Source organism: Salmo salar, chromosome ssa03, assembly GCF_905237065.1.
Source record: "Salmo salar chromosome ssa03, Ssal_v3.1, whole genome shotgun sequence".
NCBI classification, from domain to species: Eukaryota; Metazoa; Chordata; class Actinopteri; order Salmoniformes; family Salmonidae; genus Salmo; species Salmo salar.
Window position 1 is genome coordinate 55,865,837 of NC_059444.1, and position 13,526 is coordinate 55,879,362.

General features: G+C 41.2%; 1 protein-coding gene across 1 annotated transcript; it reads left to right on the forward strand.

Annotated features, from left to right (window-relative positions):
• The first annotated feature begins 2,976 nt into the window (after positions 1-2,976).
• rdm1 (RAD52 motif containing 1) lies at positions 2,977-12,693 on the forward strand. Its single transcript, NM_001141587.1, is given in 7 exon segments — positions 2,977-3,251; positions 3,763-3,942; positions 6,933-7,058; positions 7,616-7,781; positions 9,650-9,748; positions 10,503-10,582; positions 12,346-12,693. Coding segments are annotated over 7 exon segments (843 nt in total). The 5' UTR covers positions 2,977-3,146; the 3' UTR covers positions 12,433-12,693.
• Positions 12,694-13,526: the final 833 nt, after the last annotated feature.

Sequence of the window (13,526 nt, forward strand, 5' to 3'; positions counted from 1 at the left end):
GCTTGCAGTTGCTAGCTAATTTTCCAATTTAGCTAGCTTGCTGTTGCTAGCTAATTTGGGATATAAATGTTGAGTTGTTATTTTACCTGAAATTCACAAGGTCCTCTACTCTGACAATTAATCCACACATAAACCAGTCAACCGAATCGTTTCCAGTCATCTCTCCTCCATCCAGGCTTTTTCTTCTTTGGATTCTATATGGCATTGGCAGCTAACTTTCATAGTATTGCCACGACGACCGACCGACCTACCTCAGTTCATCTTTCAATCACCCACGTGGGTATAACCAATGAGGAGATGGCACGTGGGTATCTGCTTCTATAAACCAATGAGGAGATGGGAAAGGCAGGACTTGTACCGTATTCAACGTCACAAATAGAACTAACTTCTATTTTAGGGCTTGGCAACGCAGATGCTCGTTGGCGAGCGCGAGCAGTGTGGGTGCAATAATTGAATAACATGTATGTATACATTTATTTTGCAATGCTTGCGCATGCGACATGATAGGTGTGGTCAGCATGTAACATGTCAAACACCTCATGTCAAAACAAAAGTCCTGCAAGTGCGCCATATGTTGGCAAGCAAGCCATAACTTGTGCCAGACTTTTATTTTGACAGAGGACGAGGGTATGCAGCTGACCTGTTTATTGATATGTTCCTTCAGATATTTTGTCTCAAATTCCACGCTATATATAAACCAACCCCATGGACAATCGTCAGAGTAAGTTCAAATTGAATTATATTCAACATTCGTGACACACAGTGGACGTGAATTTCACTTTCAGGTTTTGGCAATGGATTTTTGCGATGCTGATGATGTCATAGTGATAGCATCGGTGCATCATGACTAACAAGTTCCATCCATGAAGTATAATGAACATTTTAATGTTATATGAATGTGAGTTGAGAGTCTTAGACGTACCAGAATCTTAGATTTACAAAAGCACCACGCCACCCCACATCAACTCCCACCATATCTCAATCTATGGACTTACTTTCAGTACTTGTAGCTGTGTTATAACTTATCATTCATCATTAATGTCAATGTCATGACCAGTGGCGTACCACAGATTAGTGAGGCTCCCCTGCAAGGCACGAGCAAGTCCAATTGTAAAGCCAGGGGACGGGAAATAGAATGTGATGGTAATATTCATTTTTTTTACCTCAGGAACATTTTACCTTGATTGCCAAAAGACAATTAGCCTACCAAACTCTCTGAAAATGGTTCGAGTGAAGGGACTTCAATGGTGAGATAAAACGATTTGATTATTTTACTTTTCTCAGGTCTTCGATCATGGGCGACTCCAAACCCTTTGGTGGCCTCAACCAACTTTAACCAGATGAAGGTATGTCCCAGCACTTGCAATTTCATTGGTTACAGAACTGTAAACACCGCCCCGTGCTCGAGCTCATTGGTTGTGTTGCGTACAGAAAATCTGCTGTAGGAGTAAAGTCAGAGCTTTCTCAAATTCTTCAATTAGTAAACTGTTGTTTATCATTGACATTTACAGCTATCTCAACTGTTCGGTGGTCGAACTATCTTGTTGGTTGTGCCAAGTGAGGACAATATTGGACGGAATGGAGACGCTAGATAGATACAACGAGAGGACGAGAAGGATGATGGTTTCTGGAGAAGAGGAATATGGAAGGTGGATTGACAAACTTGAATCTGGCCCGGTGGTGGCAGGTCGTGCAATGGCGGAAGCTGACGCAGTGTTTGATTCTGTTGGTGCGAGTAAAGTTGGTAAGAATGACTGAACCACGGTAATAAAGAAGAATTGAGCTAAAAGAGCTAAAGCTGGAAATGAACAGCAGTTTCTGGTTGGTGTACCATTCATGAATAAGGATGTTTATTTGGGAGACCATTGCGATTACGAAGATGGTGAAGGACAAATTGGACAAATTGAGGAAGGTGGAGTCAGTCAGAGTGACCAGGAGCGGTATGATGGTGATTTCATAGGCATCGAAAGAGCAGAAGGAGAAAACTGTCAATGTACGAAGTGGAGAGTTGTGATTTTCAGAGTAGGGCACCGAAGAAAGGTGTCATCTCGCTGGATATCGAGGCTTCATGGTATAGGGACAACATGCCGGGAATAGTTGGGGCACGTCGCTTAACCCTTATTGTGAATGGAAAGGAGGAGGAAAATCTGTCTGTTTGATGAAAAGTCTCTCCTGACCCACGTAAAGCTGTGGTATATGAGATATGCAGTGCGAGTGTATGTACAAAAGTCACTGCAATGTCATGCATGTAAAAAGTTAGTCCACATGTCAAGTATTTGCAGATGGAATATAAGTGTTGAAGAGTCTGAGGATGCACAATGCTGCAATTGTGATGAGAAGCATTTTCCAGAGTTCCCTGAGTGCCCTGTTAGGGTGAAGGAGGTCAAAGTAGCGATGCTCAGGGCTGTCAAGCAGGTCTCCTATGTGGAGACAGTGAAATTGTTGAAGGAGAGAGTAGAGATGATGAAGCTTCGGCAGTGGATGACAAGCACGCAGCCTGTTGATGTCGATCATCAGATAAAAGATCCTGAAATATTAATGGTGAAGAAGGTGGATTTTTTTGCATTCATTGTGCAGGTGATTAATTGTACAGGACAAACTAATAAAACATGGAAGAAACTGGATATCATTGTGAAAGCGGCAAAAAGGTTATTGGAAGATACTCCTCCCTCTCAGGCCCCAGAGCCTGTGTTTGGGGATCTGAGTAGACTTTTGAAACTGACTGAAGTAGTACGTTGATGTTTGTTTTCGTAAAAACGTTTGGGAATGATATGAGTATGTTTTTTTCAACCTTACTTTTACTGCATTAAAGTTCCCAAGTTTTCACCCCATACAGTAAGGGGCGGCATGCACCTCTTACGTGTGTTTGTGGACCTCCATAATACCATAGAAGAAGAAGAAACTCTACTGCGTAACGAATGACGTTTTCAGCGCGGGGAAATCAGAGGCTCTTGTGCGGAAGTCAACGTAAACGTCATATCAAAGTTTCTGCGATAGATTGATTCAAACTGTCCTCCAGAAACTACTTTACTAGGGGGACAATAATACCAACCTGCAACATTGAAACTATTTCGTGCAACACTGTTGGCGGAGCAGAGTAGTAGCCTACAGTAATAATGTTTCTCTAGCCGGAATTCACTACTGCAATGGAGGTCGAGGTGGACGTAATAGAGTTCAGGGTACCCGTTGAAAATAACAAAACACTGTTTGTCTGGAATATTCTATCCACATTTTCAGACGCGTTTATTTACGTAAGTCTCGTTGATGAATTATACAGTTAGCTATGTGATTAATACACTAGTTATCTAGTATAGTTAATGACTTTTGAGAATCGCCTGTTTTTATTAAAGCAATCTAATAGTATAGGCCTTTTATAAGACTTTGTTTTGGACACATCTATTTTACAATGAACTTGTAGAACACTAATGCAACTTTGAAATATTTGATAGGAGAGCAAGGTAGAAAGGGTATACCTAGTCAGTTGTACAACTGAAATGTCTTCCGTATTTAACCCAACCCCTCTGAATCAGAGAGGTGCGGGGGTGTTTTAATCGACATCACGTCATCGGCGCCTGGGGATCAGTCGGTTAACCGCCTTGCTCAGGGGCAGAACGACAGATTTTTACCTTGTCAGCTCGGGGATTCGATCCAGCAACCTTTCGGTTACTTGCCCAGCGCTCCTACCCGCCAGCCTATGTAAAGTAGGCTAATACGTGATTTTCACTGCCATGAATTGAAATTATGTACTGTATTATTTTAAAGGAATCCATCTGGAACATATTCTGTAACTTTGGACCGCTGTATCTGGTAAAGGTGTGTCCCAATGCTGCCGGGGTCGAGCCAGGGTTCTATGCCCTAGTCAAGTACTTCTCCGCAGCCCAGGCATCTAAAGCACAGAGAGCCACACATGGAAGAGGTTTTTTCCAGAGCTCTCCTTTGAAGGTAAGGGAACATTGAGAAACAAACTTACTCAAATGTTGTAGACTATAGAGCCCCATGGTGGAGGTGTCATAATACCCATAAAACCTAGCGGTCAAACAGGAAAATTGTTCCAATGGTTTTTCTACCATTAATGTTCCCATAGGGGATTTTAGAAACACTTAAAATAAGGTATTTGTTTCTTGTAGGCTTACCCTGGTGTGACGTTTTGATAACCATGTAAATCTCTCTCGGACAGGGTGACTTATTATTAGGCTCTATTTACTCTCCGATTCGAAAATGCTAATTAGCGTCAAAGTAAACATCATGCAAAACTACAAATCCCTGCAAGCTCCCGCACATCATCTCTAGCTGACACCTTTGTTAACAGGAATTGTGTCAATTTAAAACTTGCACTAAAACTTTATTCATTACTACATTTAGCTAACATTAGATAGTTAATTCAGAGATTCTTACCTTTGCCTTGATTCGTCAGTCTCGTCCAGATCATTTGTAGTTCTTTATGATAGCCACATTAGCGTTTCATTTTTGGGGGTTAAATACAGGCAAATATATTGATAAATGTCACATTGTCCTAGAGAGATTTACATGGTTATCAAATCGTCTCGCCAGGGTAAGCCTACATGAAACACAGCCCTTATTAGAAGTGTTTCTAAAATCCCCTATGGGAAAAATGAATAGTGGAAAAACACTTGGATCCATTCCTTGTTGACCCCTAGGTTTTATGGGTCTTATGACTCATATGGTGGTACTCTATTGTATAATTTAGTGCTTGAAGTTCTCATATCTATTTACAAACAGCAATTCCAAAGAGAGATCAAAATACTCTCCAGATTGTATTGTAATTGTATTATTTCATAAGATCCTTGCTTATGTGACATGTATATATTTTTAATCAAAAACTTTTTCCCATTTAACCCTCCTGGTGTGTTCGTTTCATGTTCATTAATTCTGTGTTCCCGGTCCAAAATGTACCCCCCCTTATAGCTGATTATAAATCCATAATAATACATATATTATGACCTAATGTTGTGTTATATCTTTTTATCAACTTAAGTTCTTGTGAACATTACAAGTTTTGAACTTCTATTTGCTCATACAACTTGTTTTTGAGTTAAAAAAACAAATACCCAGATGAAACATATTGTGCTATTTATCACAGACTACTTTTTGTCAAAGTTTAACAAGGACTCTCTCCTCCTCACCAGTGTCTTGATCAAAGATATGATCAACAGTCTCACATACAGTATATTTACATTTACATTTAAGTCATTTAGCAGACGCTCTTATCCAGAGCGACTTACAAAATGGTGCATTCACCTTATGATATCCAGTGGAACAACCACTTTACAATAGTGCATCTACATCTTTTAAGGGGGGGGGGGGGTTAGAAGGATTACTTTATCCTATCCTAGGTATTCCTTAAAGAGGTGGGGTTTCAGGTGTCTCCGGAAGGTGGTGATTGACTCCGCTGTCCTGGCGTCGTGAGGGAGCTTGTTCCACCATTGGGGTGCCAGAGCAGCGAACAGTTTTGACTGGGCTGAGCGGGAACTGTGCTTCCTCAGAGGTAGGGGATGCAGCAGGCCAGTGGTGGATGAACGCAGTGCCCTTGTTTGGGTGTAGGGCCTGATCAGAGCCTGAAGGTATGGAGGTGCCGTTCCCTTCACAGCTCCGTAGGCAATCACCATGGTCTTGTAGCGGATGCGAGCTTCAACTGGAAGCCAGTGGAGAGAGCGGAGGAGCGGGGTGACGTGAGAGAACTTGGGAAGGTTGAACACCAGACGGGCTGCGGCGTTCTGGATGAGTTGTAGGGGTTTAATGGCACAGGCAGGGAGCCCAGCCAACAGCGAGTTGCAGTAATCCAGACGGGAGATGACAAGTGCCTGGATTAGGACCTGCGCCGCTTCCTGTGTGAGGCAGGGTCGTACTCTGCGAATGTTGTAGAACATGAACCTACAGGATCGGGTCACCGCCTTGATGTTAGTGGAGAACGACAGGGTGTTGTCCAGGATCACGCCAAGGTTCTTAGCACTCTGGGAGGAGGACACAAGGGAGTTGTCAACCGTGATGGCGAGATCATGGAACGGGCAGTCCTTCCCCGGGAGGAAGAGCAGCTCCGTCTTGCCGAGGTTCAGCTTGAGCTGGTGATCCGTATATCGTTTGGTCATTGTGCTTCCACAGAATGAATTGTGAGCAAGGCCTCAAAAAAGCTTTATTTACCAGAACTGCGAGAAAAGCTCTATATATTATTGAAACAATGTTGCGATTGTTTGTGAGAATGCCAACAGGTGTGGTTCCCGTGGGGGAAAGATTCAATTAGGGAAAGGTTCCTGTGGGGGTTGCCATGGAAACCAAGAAGGGGAGTGAGGTGTGTGTGTGTGCTCAAACATACATGCATGTGGGGTCTGGAGGAGGAAGTGTGTCCATCTGATGAATGGGCATGTGCCTGAACTCCAATTTTATACACTAATTGTAGTCTCACCCATTCATTTTTAACCAGAAACACCACAGGTGTACAAAGTTAAATGAAACACCCAAAATTGTATGAAAATCATCAACATTTATTTTGTGTGTTCAGATGCCCTGTGTGGACAAAGTCATGGAACCTTATGACAATCAGATTAAATGAACTACATTTTTCAGAGAGAAGTTGTAAATCTGTCCAATTCGACCATAACACAGCAGGAGGGTTAAAACAACTTCAAGGCCCCAAGAGTAGTCTTTTTCTCACAGCTGTTGTGAACCTTCACAGTAACACTTGACCAATAATTAATACCAGACCTTGACCAGTAGATGGCAATGTCTTACCACTCCATGATGACTTGTAGACCAGCCTCTTGCTTTGAACAGTGTTTATGGCAGAAAGTGAGGCAGAGCAGACTACCAGTCTGCTCTGCCTCACTTTCTGCCATAAACACTGTTCACCATGAAGTCATAACCATTGTAATGATTGACATTTAGAACTGATTGTACATTCTCTGTCGGTTCTCCAGGTAAAGCTGAGCACAAAGCAGTACCCAAACTTCCTTCACAACTCTAAGCCACTGAGCCATAGCAAGTGTCAGGACTTGGCCAATCACTACCTGGGTTTTAATGGATGGAGCACCCACATTGTTACAGTAAGGAGTAGCAATGCCTCCAGATTTGTCTCTTTTTATGTTCCAGTACTATGTTACAGTATGATACAACAGATACAATATTTGTTTGTTTTGGTGGGTGTAGCCGTTGTGAAATCGCTAGCTAGTTAGCTTTGTGTGACCAATGACCTAAAGGATGTATAAAGACATTCAAAGATTGACAACACAAGCAGATGATAGGTTGTTAGACTTTTTAAAGTAACACATCTTCAGTCCCAACTTTTGATGTCAATCCATTTCTGCTGTATAGGATATGGCCCATGTCGTTTACAGTCGTTGTATGGTGAAAAGCTCATATATCCAAAACAGAAACTTTTCAGAAAATTTGAAAAAAATGAACATATTTTCCTATTAATGAACATACAATTATGAAACTTCAGAAGCTATATTTTCTTGGTCCTAGAGTCAAAAGTACATTGAGGGGAGTTACTGCTTTCAATAAATATAAAAAATATTAATGACAATTGCCAAAAAATGTAGTCACAAGGTTTTCATCAGACAACGACAATATGTAATGAAGCCTTCCTTTCTCTGGACAGCTGAAGGACATCTCCAACTGTGACAATGCCGGCAGGTTGTCCACCACAACTGGTGACCCTCAGGAGATTACCCTGAAGTACGGCTGCATCATGGATGTCACCTTCCCACAGCATGGCCTTAGCTGCCGAGGCATCGGAGTGGCTGAAGAGACCGTGGAGGGCACCGGTGAGATTCAGCAGAACAGCCACAGTTTCTATGAGAAAGTTGTTTCAGAATGAGAATCACCTTTTATTTGCGAAGTACAGGAATTTGACCTGGTGAAATGGTGGTGACAGGGCCTTGTAATAAACAGAATATATTGACAGAATATAGACAAGAATTTACACATACTTTTGCCCAACTCAGGGATTGTTGACTTAACCTGTTGGGGCTAGGGGGCAGTATTTGCACGGCTGGATAAAAAACGTACCCGATTTAATCTGGTTACTACTCCTGCCCAGTAACTAGAATATGCATATAATTATTGGCTTTGGATAGAAAACACCCTAAAGTTTCTAAAACTGTTTGAATGGTGTCTGTGAGTATAACAGAACTCATTTGGCAGGCCAAAACCTGAGAAGATTCCTTACAGGAAGTGGCCTGTCTGACCATTTCTTGCCCTCCTTGATCATCTCTAACAAATACAGGGGATCTCTGGCATGACGTGACACTTCCTACGGCTCCCATGGGCTCTCAGAAGGCGGGAAAAAGCTTAACGATGTAATTCCATCCCCAGGCTGAAACACATTAGCGCGTTTGGCAAGTGCTCTATTAGAGCGCCATTAGACTGAGGCTCGTGCATGAGGGGATAGCGTGCTTTTACTTTCACTCTCTTTGTAATAAAAAACGATTTCCCGGTCGGAATATTATCGCTTTTTTACGAGAAAAATGGCATAAAAATTGATTTTAAACAGCGGTTGACATGCTTCGAAGTACGGTAATGGAATATTTCGAATTTTTTTGTCACGAATTGCGCCATGCGCGCGACCCTTATTTACCCTTTCGGATAGTGTCTTGAATGCACGAACAAAACGCCGCTATTTGGATATAACAATGGATTATTTGGGACCAAACCAACATTTGTTATTGAAGTAGAAGTCCTGGGAGTGCATTCTGATGAAGAACAGCAAAGGTAATAACATTTTTCTTATAGTAAATCTGACTTTGGTGAGTGCTAAACTTGCTGGGTGTCTAAATAGCCCGGCATCACAGGGCTAGCTATCTACTTAGAATATTGCAAAATGTGCTTTCACCGAAAAGCTATTTTAAAATCGGACATATGGAGTGCATAGAGGAGTTCTGTATCTATAATTCTTAAAAGAATTATGTTTTTTGTGAATGTTTATCGTGAGTAATTTAGTAAATTCACCGGCAGTGTTCGGTGGGAATGCTAGTCACATGCTAGTCACATGCTAATGTAAAAAGCAGTTTTTTGATATATATATGAACTTGATTGAACAAAACATGCATGTATTGTATAACATAATGTCCTAGGGTTGTCATCTGATGAAGATCATCAAAGGTTAGTGCTGCATTTAGCTGTGGTTTGGGTTTATGTGACATTATATGCTAGCTTGAAAAATGGGTGTCTGATTATTTCTGGCTGTGTACTCTGCTGACATAAACTAATGTTTTGCTTTCGTTGTAAAGCCTTTTTGAAATCGGACAGTGTGGTTAGATTAATGAGAGTCTTGTCTTTAAAATGGTGTAAAATAGTCATATGTTTGAAAAATTGAAGTTTTTGCATTTTTGAGGTATTTGAATGTCGCGCCACGGGATTACACTGGCTGTTGAGTAGGTGGGACGCAAGCGTCCCACCTAGCCCATAGAGGTTAAAGGTGTTGATCTCTAATTGCCTTTCCAAAATGTCTGTGTTATTCTCAGAACAGAGCATTCCTGATCCACATTGATGGTTAAAAGATACAGTTTGTGTCTTTGTAATGAAATAACTAATTATTATGCAGCGAAAGTGAAAGCTCTAGTCTGTCAACACATGCTAGAGAACGGTCTGCATTTCTTTCACTAAAACTCCTCTCTATGGTTTTGGGCCATAGGTCCAGACGTTGTCCTGCCAAAAAGAGGAAAGCTCCAGAGATGGGCCAGGGACAAAGCAGTGGTTGACGCTTTCGAGAAGGTGTTGCTGCTGGTTCTGGGTGAGTAAAGCTTCATCTAAATTAGGGAGACGCGGAAACCGCAGTCCAAGCTCCCGCCACCACTTGAGTGTGTTCCCATACGGCTGATTGGGCACATCATTGCGGACATCTTGTCATTCATGATGCATATTGAGGCAACATTTTCAATACGTAGCCTAGTGGCTAAATAAAACTCTATGATTTCAATATATAGGCCCATGAAGCCTATTTATCTTTTAATGCAGTCATCCACGGTTTTCATTTCTAGCATCGTTTTTTTCTTTCGCTTGTTTGTAACAATTGCAAATACTTTGGCAACTATGTATTTGTAGTTAACTTCATTCTGAAGTTATTGGTGGTCACAGCAGACAGATACCTAGCCTTAACAGCTTGATTCTATGTTTAGCAGAGATCTTCTGTGAATAAAGTGACGCGGAAGGGCAAAAAACATCTAACAATGCACTTTGGCGATTCTTCTACGGGTGGTCTGGATCACTCGTAGATGTGCAAAGGTTTTTAAGGTCTTTACTAACAAAGGCTCTGGGAAACAGATTGGCCACTAAATATACATCGTAAGATGGTTCTAACAGTGCTCTAAACGCTACGGAGGCTCTGGGAAACGAGGCCCTGAACTCTAAGTGAACTAACCATTGGAATCATTTTGAAGATATCAGCTCAGCATATTTTAATGTCTTCCAGGTGTAGAGGCATGGGCAGGGATATCCTCTGCCATAAGGGAATAAAAATGTAATCACAAAAAAATGATATCTTCCAGGTAATGGGAAAGTTGTAGTTGAATGCAGGGTGGAGCGAGATGATGTCCTACAAGATGAGGATCTGGAAGGACTCATAAAGGTACCACAATGTTCTCTTACAGCAATTATTCCACACATTCGATTACCATTGTATTCTTTTAATTGTTTTCTACCCACATGGGATGGTTAGTTTGTATGTATTTTGGCCATTGTAGTATTTATAAAAATTGCCAGTGCAGTTTAAATTATTAGCAACTTTACTGGACTGGTGTTAACTTTATGTAATAATAACTTTAGTAGTATAATTTATGACTTAACCTCCCTGGGCGAGGTGGGACGCTTGCGTCCCACCTAGTCAACAGCCAGTGGAATCGCGTGGCGCGAAATACAAATACCTCAAATGCTATAACTTCAATTTCTCAAACATATGACTATTTTACACCATTTTAAAGACAAGACTCTCGTTAATCTAACCACATTGTCCGATTTCAAAAAGGCTTTACAGCGAAAGCAAAACATTAGATTATGTCAGGAGAGTACCCTGCCAAAAATAATCACACAGCCATTTTCAAAGCAAGCATATATGTCACAAAAACCAAAACCACAGCTAAATGCAGCACTAACCTTTGATCTTCATCAGATGACACTCCTAGGACATTGTTATACAATACATGCATGTTTTGTTCAATCATGTTCATATTTATATCAAAAACCAGCTTTTTATATTAGCATGTGATGTTCAGAACTAGCATACCCACCGCAAACTTCCGCTGAATTTACTAAATTACTCATGATAAATGTTCACAAAATACATAACAATTATTTTAATAATTATAGATACAGAACTCCTTTATGCAATCGCGGTGTCAGATTTTAAAATCGCTTTTCGGCGAAAGCACATTTTGCAATATTCTGAGTAGATATCACGGCTAGCTATTTTGACACCCACCAAGTTTGGCCCTCACTAAACTCAGATTTACTATAAGAAAAATTGGATTACCTTTGCTGTTCTTCGTCAGAATGCACTCCCAGGACTTCTACTTCAACAACAAATGTTGTTTTGGTTCCAAATAATCCATAGTTATATCCAAATACCTCCGTTTTGTTCGTGCGTTCAGGTCACTATCCGAAGGGTGACGCGCGAGCGCATTTCGTGACCAGAAAATTCAAAATATTCCGTTACCGTACTTCGAAGCTTGTCAAACGCTGTTCAAAATAAATTTTTATGCTATTTTTCTCGTAAAATAGCGATAATATTCCAACCGGGCGACGTTGTATTCATTCAAAGGCTGAAAGAAAACAATGGAGAATTCTCATGAACGCGCATCTCCAGTGTCACTGTTCACAGGCTGACCACTCACAAATTCTCCTGCTGTTCTTCACCCAGAGACAGCAGACACCCCATTACACTTTCTGGCGCCTTCTGAGAGCCAATGGAAGCCTTAGAAAATGTCACATTACAGCAGAGATGCTGTATTTTTGATAGAGATGCAACTGAAGGACAACAAATTGTCAGACAGGGCACTTCCTGTATGGAATCTTCTCAGGTTTTGGCCTGCCATATGAGTTCTGTTATACTCACAGACACCATTCAAACAGTTTTAGAAACTTTAGAGTGTTTTCTATCCAAATCTACTAATTATTTGCATATTCTCGTTTCTGGGAAAGAGTAGTAACCAGTTTAAATCGGGTACGTTTTTTATCCGGACGTGAAAATACTGCCCCCTAGCCCCAACAGGTTAATGTAACTGATTATATGTAGTTGTGTATTCTGCATAACTCAGTCTTGCTGACCGCAAGCAGCAATGAAATCTAAATAAAATCTGATCTCCGCAATCAATGTCCTTTTTATTTCTTTGTCAGGTAAATGACATTCCCTGGAGCCAATTTGACCCTGATGGCCAGGAAGAAAATGAGGATATACCGTGGGACCTCAGTGTCAACATGTGACATGTACCTGGAGACAGTTTACCTGTGTTCACATGCACTCACTGTGTTCAAGTTGGTGCCAAAGAACAACTTGGCATTTCCCGTTACAATTTTTCAGGTACATTCTTTAAAAAGTATATAATGTTTTTTAGAAAATACCTTTTGTAAACTGTATATCTTAATGTACTACTACTGCATATAACATGCTTTTGAAATTCTGTAAATGTTTAGGAACTTTTGACAATTTAATATTTTATTAAAAGCACAAGTTGTTCCTTCCTTATTATGTTTAGGTGTTTGTGTCTCTTAGAAAACGAGAGCAGCCAAATTACATTTGTTACATGCACTGAATACAACAGGTATAGAATAGACCTTACAGTGAAATGCTTACTTACAAGCCCTTAATCAACAATGCAGTGTAAAAAATACCTAAAAAAACGAATTAAAGAGCAACAGTAAAATAACAATAGCGAGGCTACATTCAGGGGGTACCGGTACCGAGTCAATGTGTGGGGGCACCGGTTAGTCGAGGTAATATGTACATGTAGGTAGAGTTATTAAAGTGACTATGCATAGATAATAACAGAGTAGCAGCAGTGTAAAAGAGGGGGGCATGCTAATAGTCTGGGTAACCATTTGATTAGATGTTCAGGAGTCTTATAGCTTGGTGTTAGAAGGTGTTTAGAAGCCTCTTGGACCTAGACTTGGCACTCCGTTACTGCTTGCCATGCGGTAGCAGAGAGAACAGTCTATGACTAGGGTGGCTGGAGTCTTTGACAATTTTTTTAGGGCCATCCTCTGACACCACCTGGTATAGAGGTCCTGGATGGCAGGAAGCTTGGCCCCAGTGATGTACTGGGCCATACGCACTTCCCTCTGTAGTGCCTTGCGGTTGGAGGCCGAGCAGTTGCCATACCAGGCAGTGATGCAACCAGTCAGGATGCTCTCGATGGTATAGCTGTAGAACCTTTTGAGGATCTGAGGACCCATGCCAAATCTTTTCAGTCTCCTGAGGGGGAATAGGTTTTGTCGTGCCCTCTTCACTACTGTCTTGGTGTGCTTGGACCATGTTAGTTTGTTGGTGATGTGGACACCAAGGAACTTGAAGCTCTCAA